This window comes from Heterocephalus glaber, unplaced genomic scaffold, assembly GCF_053883595.1.
Source record: "Heterocephalus glaber isolate CG9 unplaced genomic scaffold, H.glaber_assembly_v1.0 deba00001550, whole genome shotgun sequence".
In the NCBI taxonomy this organism is placed as follows: Eukaryota; Metazoa; Chordata; class Mammalia; order Rodentia; family Bathyergidae; genus Heterocephalus; species Heterocephalus glaber.
This window is the reverse complement of record NW_028258343.1, coordinates 20,893,975-20,908,126: the sequence shown is the minus strand read 5'-3', so window position 1 is coordinate 20,908,126 and position 14,152 is coordinate 20,893,975. Positions and strand designations below refer to the sequence as shown.

The following is a 14,152-nucleotide window of genomic DNA, read 5'->3' as shown; positions in this document are numbered from 1 at the left end:
CTCCTAGCCACCACCTAAGCATGGTCCACACACCTTCTTACTGAGAAGCAGTTAGGTCACAAATGAGCCCGAGAAGACTCGTTTATTTATTAAACACATCAATGCCCTGAAAATTGCTGAGGAGCTGTGCAGTGCATCTGCAGGAGCCTCTAAATCATATAAACTGCAGTGAAGTGAGGGCCCTAAGGTTATAGATATATTATTTAATAGCATTTTCAAATCTCCAGTTGTCTGCCACTCTCCTGCTGGTGCAAGTGTTTATGTGGTGCCAAGTCCATCAGCAGCTGTGCACAGGCCTAAATCCAGACTCCACGAATGAACACGTCTTTCTCCACAGATAAATTGCTCCCTCTGGCTGGCTTTTAGCATAATTTCATGATTTTTTTCCCCACAAGACATTTTAAAGCATTTTTATGGCATAGAATGTCTCAGAGTCCTAACTTTTTGTAGAGCTAAAACACATATAAACATTTTTTAAAACTAGTGTGTACTTTAAAACAAATATCTTTAATATCATTGGGAGCTTAAAAATCTCCACCTTCTGGAAACGCACTAATTTTTAATGGCTAATGGAGTAAGGATAAATTGTTTATTTTTTAAATTTTACATTTGTTAAATGTATACTGTTTTATTCTTACAGGGAGAGTACATATTTGTAAAGCCACAACTTCAAGGCACTGAGTTGAACTGATTTGCTAGCAAATAATTGCTAGCTTTAATAGTGTGTCAAAGCCTAAAACACAGATCCTAAGCAATGTTATTACTCAGAGCTCCCAGTCCTTATAGGGAGAAAGTCACGGGAGAGACAAAATGTCCTATGTCATGTGACAGGTCAAAATTTCTATAGGATTTAAGAAGGAGGTTAATAGGAAAGAGGTTGTGAAACTAACTTGGAAAATATTTTGTACACATTTCCTAAGAACTGAAAACTAACTTGGTCACGAGGACTACATTTACACAAACAGAACACCTTGTGGGCTAAGGAAGCGCAGCTGTTTTTTGTTACAAGCCAGTGGGTAGTGTTACTAGACTCCTGCTTGAGTTAGAAAAAGGGCTTTGAGAATGCCTGCTGTCCTCTCCAGCCCACTCTGGCCTGAGGAGCTGTATATTCTTCATTCTGACAAAACAATAACAAACAGACTCCACATGCATAAAACATAGGAAAAAGAGATTTAAAATTGCAGGCCTGCATGAACCAGGAGGGCAGTAATGGCATTAGAGAGAGAGGAAGCGCACACAAACTGACTGTGCATGCATTTCTTACTTTTTCCCTTGGGTTGTTCTGTTGAAAGAAATAAGAAAAGAAAACAGTTGCTCTTAAAAGACTTAAAGGTAAAATTTACTACCTATGCTTGGATTAGATGCAAGTTTCCTGACCTTTCTTTTCATGTTCCCCTTACGGTGAGTGTGGCTCTGACATGCTGGACTGCCAAGTATTACAGTGTTGCATCATAACTCAATGGAAAGGCATTACCTGACAATGAATTGAGCTAAATATACTCATTTACTATTTTAAATTATTCACCAGTGGTAGCCTTCTTACATGAGCACATTCAACAGCTAAACCCTTTGTTCACCCAGAAAACTGTGAACAAGTCCAGAAAATACAGTCTGTCCTTGCCAAATGGGTTAGGGTCCCATTCAGGATTTAAAGAAACACTTCAGTTCGTAATGATCCTAGTGTATCCAGACTTAATGCACTGTATATGATCTAGTAACATAAGTAGTTAGCATTGTTCTATTGCATATAAAACAAAGATTTCTTTGAGAAAAATCTTACTGTAAAAGATAAAATCATACAGTAATTTTTTATTACTGCCAAATACTTTCCATAGCAGTACCACCAGAAAAAATTGATACTCCTCCCTTCTCATCTGTCCCAAATATAGATTTTCTTCTATGTTAATCCTTTCCGAAAAATACTACTTTAGGGCTTATCACACACAAGTCATAAAAAGAAAATATTTCCAGTACCTTCTGTGAGTGTTTCTGTTTTCTTGGAATCTGAAAATACAAAGATAAATTACTGGTAAAACAGATATAATAAATCAGCAACTGAGTATATCATAAAAATTTTCATAAACACTGAGATAATTTTGTGCAAAATGGATTATCTGTATGAAATATTTCTAAAATATAAAGCCTAAGAGAAATTACCATTTTCAAAAGAATGAGTATCTAAATGAGTCCAGAAGAGAACATTTTTTGAAGCATGAGAAACACAAAAAATGTAAGAAAACATACATATATAATTTGCATAGAGATTTTGTCATGCCTACAGAAGTCACTAACTTTTAATAAAAGGTCAAACTGAGTAAATCTATGATGTGTGTCCATAAATAAAACTGAAGTCCAGGAATTTAGCCCAAGTAACCAGCATTGCACTTTCCAGTACAGATACTCAAATTTCTCCATTGTAATGGAAAAGGAATAGGTTGATATTGCTCATGGACTACTGACAAACACTTTACATTTATAGCTACTCTGCAGTAGTGTGTATCCAATGGTCAACTGACACACATTTGATTTTTAATAGAGGGACAATCAGCTAAGACCTGAGAAATTTATTATTTTTTTTATCATTTAGGCCATAACCTCTCTATCACCTGAAAATAAAAACAAGAGGTTTTTCCTGAAAAACATTCATTTATTTTAGAATGGAAGTGTCTTAGTGTAAATTTTTTTCTTAGAATATTTTATCTCTTATTTCCTTAGTCTTTTTGCTTCTTCCTTAACTCAAATTTGAAACTCTCTTACTACTACTGAAATTAGAACCATAATAATGAACCATGTGTTGATACTTACAAATGGTAGATTATTTGTTTCCTGGTTGGCAATTGTCTGGCTCAGGACTTAGAACAGTAGACATTCACTAATAATTTCCCATTTAAGGGATTTGCGAGCCATAGAGTGCTGTGTTGGTATCCTGACTATATTTCCATGATGCAGTAATGGACCAACATGCTTGAAAATGACAATTTATCCACAAGAGGCAGTTATATGGTCAGCAAAGATATTTTATTAAAATATTAACCAGTGCCTATAACAATGTGAAAGTCAGTCCATTTTCATAGAATGGTAAGCTAGAAACACATTTTAACAAAGCAACCTGGAAAAGAATCTAGGCCATTACAAAAGTCAGCATGCCTTTTGATGTAGTAATTCTGTTTCTAGGAACCCAAAGAGAAAAATGCAAAATTATAAATGTATAATTTACCATGACATTGTTTAATACTTCTAAATGATGGAAACATTAAACAGTGTACTCTTAATGGTAGGAAATCATTGAAAAATATGTTGTATATCCACTAAATAGAAAATACAGTCATTGAAGTAATACTTTTGCAAATTATTTCATAATTCAGGAAAATAATAGCTAAATAGCAAGGAATTGGTATAGGGTAAGTGTGGAAAACTCAGTACAATATGTGTATCTATGGAGCACTTGGTATCAATCTACCTTCCTTGTTTTTAATAATAAAATCAGTAACATAGTACATATCAATTGTACCAAGATGAAAAAATAAAATGTATTTTGAAGTCCAATGTTGGGCAGATAATAGTATTTATTGAGATAAGGTAAATCATCTCATAAAAAAGAAATGTAAAAAACAAGCCATGATCTAACCAAGTAAGTTTTTTTTTTTAGAGTTCAATATATTTAAGAACAGGAAGCTACACTGAAATTTACCTAGCATCACGAAGACCAACTTTTCATTAAGAATCAACAGCTCCTAAGGCTTAAGAAAATACCTAAGCAACTGAAAATATAGTACTTGGAAGCAAAGATCAACTCTGGCCTCTCAAGGCCGTTAGTAGCAGTAGTAGTACCATAGTCTAGTTAGTAGCAGTGGTAGTCCTGCTGTTAAACTTCCCGATGGTGGCGCCACTCCATGGTGAAACAGTTCTGTGGTAAAAAGTTTTACTTGGTGAACTCACTTCCTCAAAGACTACCTACCCAATAATCCGAGGAAGAGTCTTTTACCAGGAATACCGAGGCTCCTTGTACCTGTGTTCTAAGAACAGCGGTGTGTCTGCAGCCTGTTCAGTTGTTAGTGTCTATTCATTCGTAGTGTGCCAGAGGAAAGTGAAATACCATTTCCTCTTGAGGGGAACAGTAACTTTGACAGTCTAGTAATGCTGGTAATGAAATGACCCCTGTCCATTGTGACACCTGCCTGGTTGACATCTTTCTTCAATTATAATACCCCACCCCCACACTCACCCCCGTTTTTTTTCTTGTGGTATGATTGCTCCTGAGGTCTCATTTCTGAGGTCTGAGAACTGGGGAATAATTCCCACATGCACTGACTCTGCTTGAACTAGTTGCAGTAAACAGTCAGTCTCCTCTGGCTAGTTCTTAGTGGGGTTCTGTTCCTCAGCAGATGAACTGAAACTATTAGAATTCTGCTCTCAAAGAATTCATGAGAGAAGATTAGTTTAGAAGAATGAGTTCTACTTACAGCAGCTCTTCTTACCCAAGTAGCAGTGACCATAGAAATGTAAGAAGAAACAGGCAATGCTTGGTTATGAATTCTTAAACCTAAAAACCCCATCAGAATGCAACTTTACTACTACTACTACTACTAACAACAACAACAACAATAATAATGATAATAAAGTAGTCATAATAAATCTTGTGTAGAATGTAAGAAAATTGGTGCCTATTCATATTTATCATGGATGTTATATTTATCCTAAAAGCCCTAAATATTGCTGATTCATCCACAGAATGAGTACTTGTTAAGCAATGTGCAGTTGAAGAAACTGTGTTGTCCTTGAAAAGGATAATGGTGAACTGGACAGGGTCCCTTTAGTTGAAGGTCTTTAGTCAATTAGTGTGGAAAGAAAATGAGTACAAGCAACATGAAGTACAAAGTGGCAAGAAAAAGCAGTAATAGAAGATGCAGATAAAATGCAATGGAATATCGCCCATGAGAGAAAGTTTTAATTTGGGAGCATCCAACATCTGAGGAATTAGAAATTATCCTGAACCCTCAAAGACTGCACATCCGTAGATCAGGAAAAGGTAAGGTTTTTTGTGGGTTTTTTTTGGTACCGGGGATCAAACTCAGGTCCTTGCGCTTGCAAGGCAGGCGGCGGCACCACTGAGCTAAATCCCTAGCCCTGGAAAAGGTAAGTTTTATAAGGATAACAACAATAACAGAGCAAAGACAGTGCATTTACATAAAACAGAAAGCAACTTTGTATAGAGGCAATATATAAAGGAAGACTGGGAGACGTACAGGGTTACAGCCCCTCTGCGGGGTCCCAGTGATTTAGTCACACAAGCCACAGAGGCAAAGGTTGGAGACACGGATAACTGGAGTTTCAGCCGGATACCCACTCCCAGGACCAGGGAGCTCAGGGACCTTGTGAGAGTTGCTCTGCTCCACCTCCCACAGGCATTCTGAGCTGTCGTGGAAGGTTGTGAAGGAAGGAAACATGATTTCTCCTCAGCTCCTGAGAGGTCTTGCCAGAGCCTTGCAGTGGAGCTGCAGACTGCAGAGTCATACAGCCACCCTCTGGAAGTGGCTTCGCAGCAGGGAGCGACCCTACTTTGTGTTAACCTGGACCCATGATTTGGGTTTACCCCTCTGGGTTGTTGGACAAGGACCGCAGAGCTGGCATCTTCCATGCTCTTCCTTGCCTGCCTGGCAGTAATTCATTATCTCTGTCTCACAGGGGCTCCTTGTAGCTTTTCTGCTAGAATCACCGAGGCCTTGGTCTTGAATTTGCATGTGCTTGTCCTGACGGGAGGGCAGGACTGGCAAGAGAGAGACAATGGGGGAATTCTCCTGCAGGTGGAGCCCTGTGTCTATTCGGTGGTCACTGTGAAGTCACTCTGTTTTAGCTAGTTAGTGACATAAACAGTTCAGTGAATACAGTCGATTAGTTTACAAAGGGAAGCTGTTATAGGCAGGACAACTGTTTCCATCCAAGAGTTACAAACACTTTCATCTCAAGACTCCAAAAGAGTCTTAACAATTATTAAGACATCTTATAAAGGATTGTTATTAAGATTATGAAGGACTTCAAACAGCTTTTAGTTATTTTTCAATGTTTATAATTTCAAACATTAAAGCCAATGATTTTTTTAAAGCATGCATCATTTATTCATTTGTTAGAAATAGTAAGCCTGCTATACGTTCACATAAGTAACATTTTTATAACAAATACATTTCACAATAAAAAAGACATTTGGCGACGTGAGTGATTTTTTTTTACACTTCTGTGAATCTTACTCATATCTGGCTTAATTAGTAGCAGTTGGATCTGCATATCTGCTCAGGTATTTAGTCTGTTGCAATTTCATACATCATTTATCCTCTGGAAAACTCCAGTGCATTCATGTGAGAAGGAAAGTGAAAAACCCAAACGGCAACTTTGTATTTTCTACAAAAATAGCATTGACCTTGAGGAACCCTGGGAGGGGATGCAGCAACCCCTGGGGTGACTGCTTATGTTTGAAAGCATCTGATTTTGGAGGTTATTGCCCTTCTTGACATGAGAAGTTAGTAAGACTGATATGGGGTCACAAATATTGATGTGAGGTCTCAAGTTGAGGACTAGGGGCTTTAATGAAGATCAGTTTCTCTAATTATTTTTAGAAGAATTAAGCAAAAGAGAGTTCAGCCAAAGTGAACATTTTGGGAGACTAAATGCCAGGAGCAAAGAGGAAGCTAGGGTTAAATCTTACTCCAGAATGCAAAAGTTACATCCAAATAGAAAGACTTTCATGTCCCAGAGCCTGGGTCACTGAATCCCAGGGACAGAGCTCTGCCCAAGCTCTAAACACTGCATGTCGGTTACAGACACTTTCTCCAATTGCAAAGGAGGTGCTCAGGCATGAAAAATAGAATTAGAAAATCCTGCAGGTAGAACAATGGAGGGGGAACAAATATAAAACTTAAAGCTATGAAATTTGACTATTGCATAGCCCTAAAAATCCTTCAGTACTTTGCCTTGAATGAATAAAAAAAATTCATGTTTCTTCTTTATCTCAAATGATAAAATGTTTTTCATTCCTAACTGGAAATGGTGGAGGAAAAACTAACCTTTCTGGGAAGATATTCTCTGTCAAAAACAAAGCCCAGAAGTCACTCTCTCCTTATTCTTATAACATGCTGGTTGGCTCACCAAAGTGCTGGTAATACAAATGGTGTAATTTTCCAAAATACACAGAAATGATTTGCTACCTGTATGGGGAATTAATAGTGATTTCAGTCTCTTAATAAGATGCACATGAATGAGTCTTCATTGCCTTTATTATGACACTGTGTTATGCTCTCTCTGAATGAATAACAATCCACTAACGAGAATATTGTATGTCTCCCATGTATCTGACCTCTTAATTCCCTGTTCAACAGACACAAAATGTGACTCTCAAACTATTGTGATTAGATAAAACTTTGAAGATGCTAATATAAAATATAACCCTAGCTTTGCATTAATTATAATTGTCAATTTCAAAGTTATTAGTAATTTCTTATATATGCAAACTATTGTTGCTAAGAAAATAAGCCTAGGTGAAAGACAGCTGTGGGCACTGCAGACCTCTCTGACAGTCGCAGCAATCCGAACACCCTCATTGCTCTCTTCTGCTTGACTGAGATCAGATAGATTCCTTCCTGCCTGCAGGCCCTGGGGCTCTTCTTTCTTAGAGCTTTTACTTTAGAAATCTTGCAATTGTAAATTATTTCTCTGACCCTTTGAGATGGAAATATTTTACAACCAATAAATGTCTTTCACAAGGAACCGAGAGCCATACTTTTGAAATGTCATCATCAATCAATCAATCAATCGTAGTGCTCCTGTCTCCCACTGTCTTGGTAGAGTAAAGGCCCAACACTGCCATGTGCCTTTTAGAAGCCCCTTAGCCTAGCAGACTGGCCATCTACTCCCTCAAAATCTTAGGGCACTTTTCTGCTGCCTCCCCCAGACTTAAAGTCTCAGGCTTTTAGTTTTGGTGTGTTTGGGTTTGATCTCTTTCCCCTACTAAAAGACTTGGCCCCTTTTTGCAATAGTCATGGATAATGTTTTTCTTGCCCGTTTAATTCCATCCAGTGCAATGGGTCATTCTCCAAAATAGTCCACATATTCGCTCATAGAACATGTTTAAGTAAGTGCAAAGGAATTGAAGTTATCCCCTGTATATTATCAGACCATAATATGATGAAATTGGAGATCAATAGCAAAAGAAACCAGAAAAATTTCATAAACACATGGAAATTGAACAACATACATCTGAATAACCTATGGGTCGCAGAGGAAATTAAAGAAGAAATCAGACAGTTCCTTCAATTAAATGATAATGACAATACAACATATCGGAATCTATGGGACACAATGAAAGCTGTCTTACAAGGGAAATTCATAGCAGTGAATACTCATATTAGGAAAGCAAAGTGAGCCCAATTAAACAAATTGATGCTGAACCTCAAGCTTCTAGAAAAAAGAAGAGCAGGACAAACCCAAAGCACATACAAGGGAGGAAATTATAAAGATCAGACCAGAAATCAATGCAATGGAGACTAAGAGAATGATACAAAAAAATCAATGAAGCCAAAAGTTGGTTCTTCAAAAGAATAAACAAAATTGACAAACTCTTAGCCAACCTTAACAGAAAAAGGAAAGAAAAGGTCGAAATCCATGCAATTAGGAATGAAAAGGATGAAATTACAATGGACCCAGCTGAAATCCAGAGGATTATCAATACCTGCTTTGAGAACCTATACACCAATAAGATGGAAAACACAGAAGAAATGGACAGGTTGCTAATACGAATGAATTATCAAAAGTGAATGAAGACCTAAAAGTTCTAGACAACCCAATATCAATCAATGAAATTGAAAACAGAATTAAAAACTTGCCAACTAAGAAATGCCCAGGTCCTGATGGCTTCACTGCTGAATTCTTCAAGACTTTTGGAGAGGAACTACTGCCACTACTGTTCAAACTCTTCAATGAAATTGAAAGAGAAGCAATACTCCCAAATTCATTCCTGGAAGCAAGCATCACCTTGATCCCCAAAGCAGAAAAAGACCCAAGCAAAAAAGAGAACTGTAGGCCAATCTCACTAATAAACATAGATGCAAAAATCCTTAATAAGATACTGGCAAACAGAATGCAGAAGATCATCAAGAAGATCATACACCCTGACCAAGTAGGATTCATCCCAGGGATGCAGGGATGGTTCAACATACACAAATCAATAAATGTAATACATTATATCAATAGAGCCAAGGACAAAAACCATATGATCATCTCAATAGATACAGGAAAAGCATTTGACAAAATCCAACACACCTTTATGATAAAAACCCTACAAAAAATTGAAATAGATGGTCTCTACCTCAATCTGATAAAAGCTATCTATGAAAAACCAACTGCCACTATCATACCAAATGGTCAAAAACTGAAATCCTTCACACTAAAATCAGGAATGAGACAAGGGTGTCCACTATCACCAATCCTGTTCAATATAGTTTTGGATACATTAGCCACTGCAATTAGACAAGAGAAAGAAATAAAAGGAATAAAGATAGGTAATGAAGAAGTCAAATTTTCATTATTTGAGGATGACATGATACTCTATATAGAAGACCCCAAGAACTCCACCAAAAGACTTCTAGACTTAATAACCAAAATCAGTCAAGTAGCTTGATACAAGGTCAACACACAAAAATCAATAGCTTTCTTCTACATGAACAACAGACTCACTGAGAGAGAAATAGGGCAAACAATTCCTTTCACAATAGTATCCAAAAAATTGAAATACCTAGGAATCAACCTAACAAAAGAAATCAAAGACCTCTTTTCTGAAAACTATAGCACTCTGAAAAGAGAGACTGAAGGTGATATCAGAAAATGGAAAGACATCCCTTGCTCCTAGGTAGGAAGGATCAACATAGTGACAATGGCCATACTTCCAAAACTGCTATATAGATTCAACACAATCCCAATTGAAATTCCAGCAGCATACTTCATGGACTTTGAGAAAACAATCCAAAAATTCATTTGAAACAAGAAGAGACCCAGAATAGCAAAAGCAATTCTAGGCAACAGAGACATGGCATGAGGTATCACAATCCCCCACTTGAAACTATACTACAAAGCTATTGTGATAAAAACAGCACGGTACTGGCAAAGAAACAGACCTGAGGACCAGTGGAATAGATTAGAAGATGCAGAAATAACTCCAGACACACTCAGCCGCCTCATCTTCGACAAAGGAGCCAAACACCCTCACTGGAGGGAAGATAGTCTCTTTAATAAATGATGCTGGAAAAATTGGGTTTCAGCTTGCCAAAGATTAAAATTAGACCTATATCTCTCACCATGCACTAAACTAAAATCAAAATGGATTAAAGATCTAAATATAAAAACAGAAATGCTGAACTGGCTGGAACAGAGGTTAGGTAGAACTCTTGAAGACATTGGTGTAGGAAAAATTTTATGAACAAAACCTCAGTTGCTTGTGAACTAGCACAACCAGTCAACAACTGGGATCTCTTCTTATTAAAAAGCTTCTGCACAGCAAGAGAAACCACCAACAGTATGAAGAGATAACCCATAATGTGGGAAAAAATTTTCACCTGCTGTTCCTCAGACAAAGGTCTACTATCTTGAATCTATAAAGAACTTAAAAAAAAAAATCAGACCTCCCAAATTTAAAGACCAAATTCAAAACTGGGGATCTGAAATGAGCAGACATTTCTCAGACAAAGAAGTAGAAATAGCAAGTAACCATATAAAAAAGTGTTCAACATTACTGGTCATTTGAGAGATGCAAATGAAAACAATGCTGAGAAAACAACTTCACCCCAGAAAGAATGGCTGGTATCATGAAATCAACCAATAACAAATGCTGGCAGGGGTGTGGGGAAAGAGGAACCCTGCTCCACTGCTGGTAGGAGTGTGGACTGGTGCAAGCACTGTGGAAATCAGCATGGAGATACCTCAAAGAACTAGGACTGGAAGTCCCTTTTGACACAGTTATACCCCTGCTGGGTATCTTCCCCAAAGAATTAAAAGAATCATACTACACTGATACATGTGCACCCATGTTCATAGCAGCACAATTTGTAATAGCTAAAACTTGGAAGCAGCCCAGTTGCCCATCAACTGGAGACTGAATAAAGAAAATGTGGGGTTTTTAAAATATAAAATGGAGTACTACTCAGCCATAAAAAATGAGAAATTAGAGACATTTATAGCTAAATGGATGCCCATTGAGGAGATACTCTTAAGTGAAATAAATAGGACACACATGTGTAAAGACCAAATAGTTTCTTTAGTGTGAGAAACCAAAAGTGTAAATAAGGACTAAAAGGTATAATAGATAATGTGAAATAGAAAGAAAAGGGGCAAAGGGGAAGGGGAAGTGGGAAGGATAGGGGAAAGGAAAGAAGGGAATGGAATTAATGTGAGAAAATGGAAAAATGGAAACAAAGTCTTTGTAAATAGGGAGGGATGGAGGGGTTGAATGGAGGGCAGGGGAATGGGGAAAAAATAAGAACCAAGAGAGATTATGTAAAGATGCAAATTTCCAAAGATGAATGCCATTATATTGTATACCTAAAATGTACCGATAAAATTAATCTTTAAAAAATTCCATCCAGTGCAAATTTTTTTGGCAATGAGATTATTGAACACTGTATCAGGCCATCCTGATAAAGGCAGGTGGGTTGCCAGGGATGGACTATAACTTATTTGTAGCTCAACAGAGCAAAGTAACATCAGTTGCTTGTGTGTGTCAAAGATATAAGGAGTTACTATGAGGTATTTACAAATTGTTGATATTTGATAAAATTGCCAACAGAGTAGGAGGCCGAGGATTTGAAGATGCTATGTGTTATCCTTTTTATCTTGAGGAAGACCAAACAAAAACTACTTTTTAAATAGTTAGCTTATCATTTTGTGTGAGGTGAGACAGAAAAAGCCCACTCGTGCTACATGTATACACATAATAGATCCAGTGATACCCTAAGGAACTAGGAGAGTAGCCCAAACCCAAGTCTGAACATTGGTAAGTTGTTCCTGCAAAAGGTGCAGTGGGATTGCGTGTTGAACATACCTTCCTTCTTCTCATCCTTTTTAGCTGCTGCTGAAATAATGAAAGGAAATAGTGTTAAACATATTAAATGATCGTTTCTTAGGATACTTCTCAGAATATAAGAATATACTCTATGCATTTATAAATTCAGTGGTCACCTGTGTAGTAATTAACTCATGGAAGTTTATACTAAGAATATCATCTGAAATAGTATTTCATATAAATATTTTTTAAAATTCAGAAATAAGCATGCGGCAAAAAATGGACTAAATGATATATTGAATTATACAGATAAGAAGTCAAATTCATAGATATATGTTTATTGTAAGTTAAATTTAGCTTTGAGATAGTTATATTGAAGAAAACCACAGATACTCCTAGAAGATCATAAAATATAAGACTATGAATTGATATATCAAAAAATGGAAGTGATAGTCTACAAATTATCTAGACCTAGATTCTGAAGAATTATACATCAGTGTGGATTCTACATTTGCATTGCTCTAACAGTATCTTAATATTCTGTTTCAGAAAGGAGGAATAAATATCCTACCCTCCTCTGTAGACAGAATAGGCCATCCTTTGTACAGAGAAACAGGACCCAGAATACGTTAAGCAGCTTTGAGTTCTGACTGGCTCTGCAGTGGTTTCGTCTACTTCTGGCTCGTGATGTTCAGAAACCAGCTTGCAGCTCACAGGTATCAACAGAAGCCTTTAGGAGGTGTCTGCAGGCTCAGGGTAGTTCCTAGCGGGATGGACCCTGGTTTCCTTCAAAGATAATTACGGAGCCAAACTCAGTTTAGAGAAGTCTAGAGCCACTTCACTGAATCTGAGATTGTGCACTCAGTGGCCCAGCCAGTCTCAAGCAGAATGCTGAATGCCACTTAGAGCCAACACGGGTTGCTCTGGACATGGATGCTACGGTCATAGCATCACCAAGGCATCTTCAGTCCATCCTCCAGTCTGCTCACAGCTGCTAAATAAAAGCAGCTGGAGAAACCAAGTGTCAGGGACTTAAGTCACTTGGGAATGTTCACACAAGGAAGAAGTAGCCCAGCTGAGTGCAGAAGCCAGGAACAGAAGCCAGAAAAGAAATCTAGTGTACTTTAATTTAGTATAGGTTATTTTTCTATATTTCCTAAATGTTATTGATTTGCTGTTACATTTGTAGTTTAAAAAGTGAGCTTACAAACATATTGTTTCTACTTTGTGACATTTCATTCTTTTTAATGTAGTTTTAACTGATAATATAGAAAACGTATAAAGAATCTATATTCATGAGCTTCTTCAGTTATAGAAATTTGTCCATTCCAACAATATAATGAAGATAACAACTAGATTGAATTCAAAATTTGGGTACTGCCTGGTAGATTTCAAAGCCACGTGGCTGATAATTTCAGCATGCCCTGTGAGTTGAACTCATTTGCTATTAATTCTTTACTTTGCAGACAACACTTTTTAAAAAAAATTTTTTTATAATTTTCAAAATCATCCAGCATGTATATATTTTTATTCTAGAATTCACATATTATTCACATTTTCTCTCAAGTGTGCACAAAATAGAAAAGGGGTGAAACAGCATTGCCCTTTTAGATATAAGAGGAGGATACGCAGTTATTTTGCCTAATTGTCTCACAATATTTCCCATGATTTAATTCATATCTTCTCCAAAGCAAATCGAATTACCCAGTAGAAGTGGAAGACTCTTTCAGGAAAGACAAAATAAGAACACAAAACTACAAATAGAAGATGCTGTCATCTATCCAGGGCCCTCAGAGGTCCCCAGCCAGTGGGTGTCCTGGAAGCCCACTCTTTCTCACCACAATAAACCCACGTCTTAAAGGAGTGTGACTGATGCCTTACCTGAAGACAGAAAGAAGGCTGCGAATCCAAATAGATTTTGCAAAACCATTATTTCTTAGGAATTCAACAGGGAAGAAAGACTCTGAAACTTAAGTTCTTTTAGAGAATAGCAAAATCTTTTGTAGCTATGTCAAAAATTTTTGATTTGTAAAACAATCCAGGAAGAAGATACGGTATAGAAAATACGCATGTACATTTTCCTCCTCGTTCTTATTTTCTTCACAGTTTCAG

The 14,152-nt window shown here is 37.1% G+C and overlaps 1 protein-coding gene across 17 annotated transcripts in view; it reads right to left on the bottom strand.

Moving 5' to 3' along the window:
- Trdn (triadin) overlaps nt 1–14,152 on the bottom strand; it is a 335,361-nt gene that overhangs the window by 119,723 nt on the left and 201,486 nt on the right. For 15 of the 17 annotated variants that reach the window (XM_087190174.1, XM_087190177.1, XM_087190172.1 and 12 more), the window contains 3 exons: nt 12,080–12,109; nt 1,975–2,004; nt 1,265–1,282 (listed from right to left, as the gene is read on the bottom strand). In XM_087190174.1, coding sequence (XP_087046300.1) covers nt 1,265–1,282; nt 1,975–2,004; nt 12,080–12,109 — 78 coding nt within the window. The remainder of the gene's footprint in view (nt 1–1,264; nt 1,283–1,974; nt 2,005–12,079; nt 12,110–14,152) is intronic. The other 2 variants (XM_087190171.1, XM_087190173.1) reach the window with 1 other exon arrangement.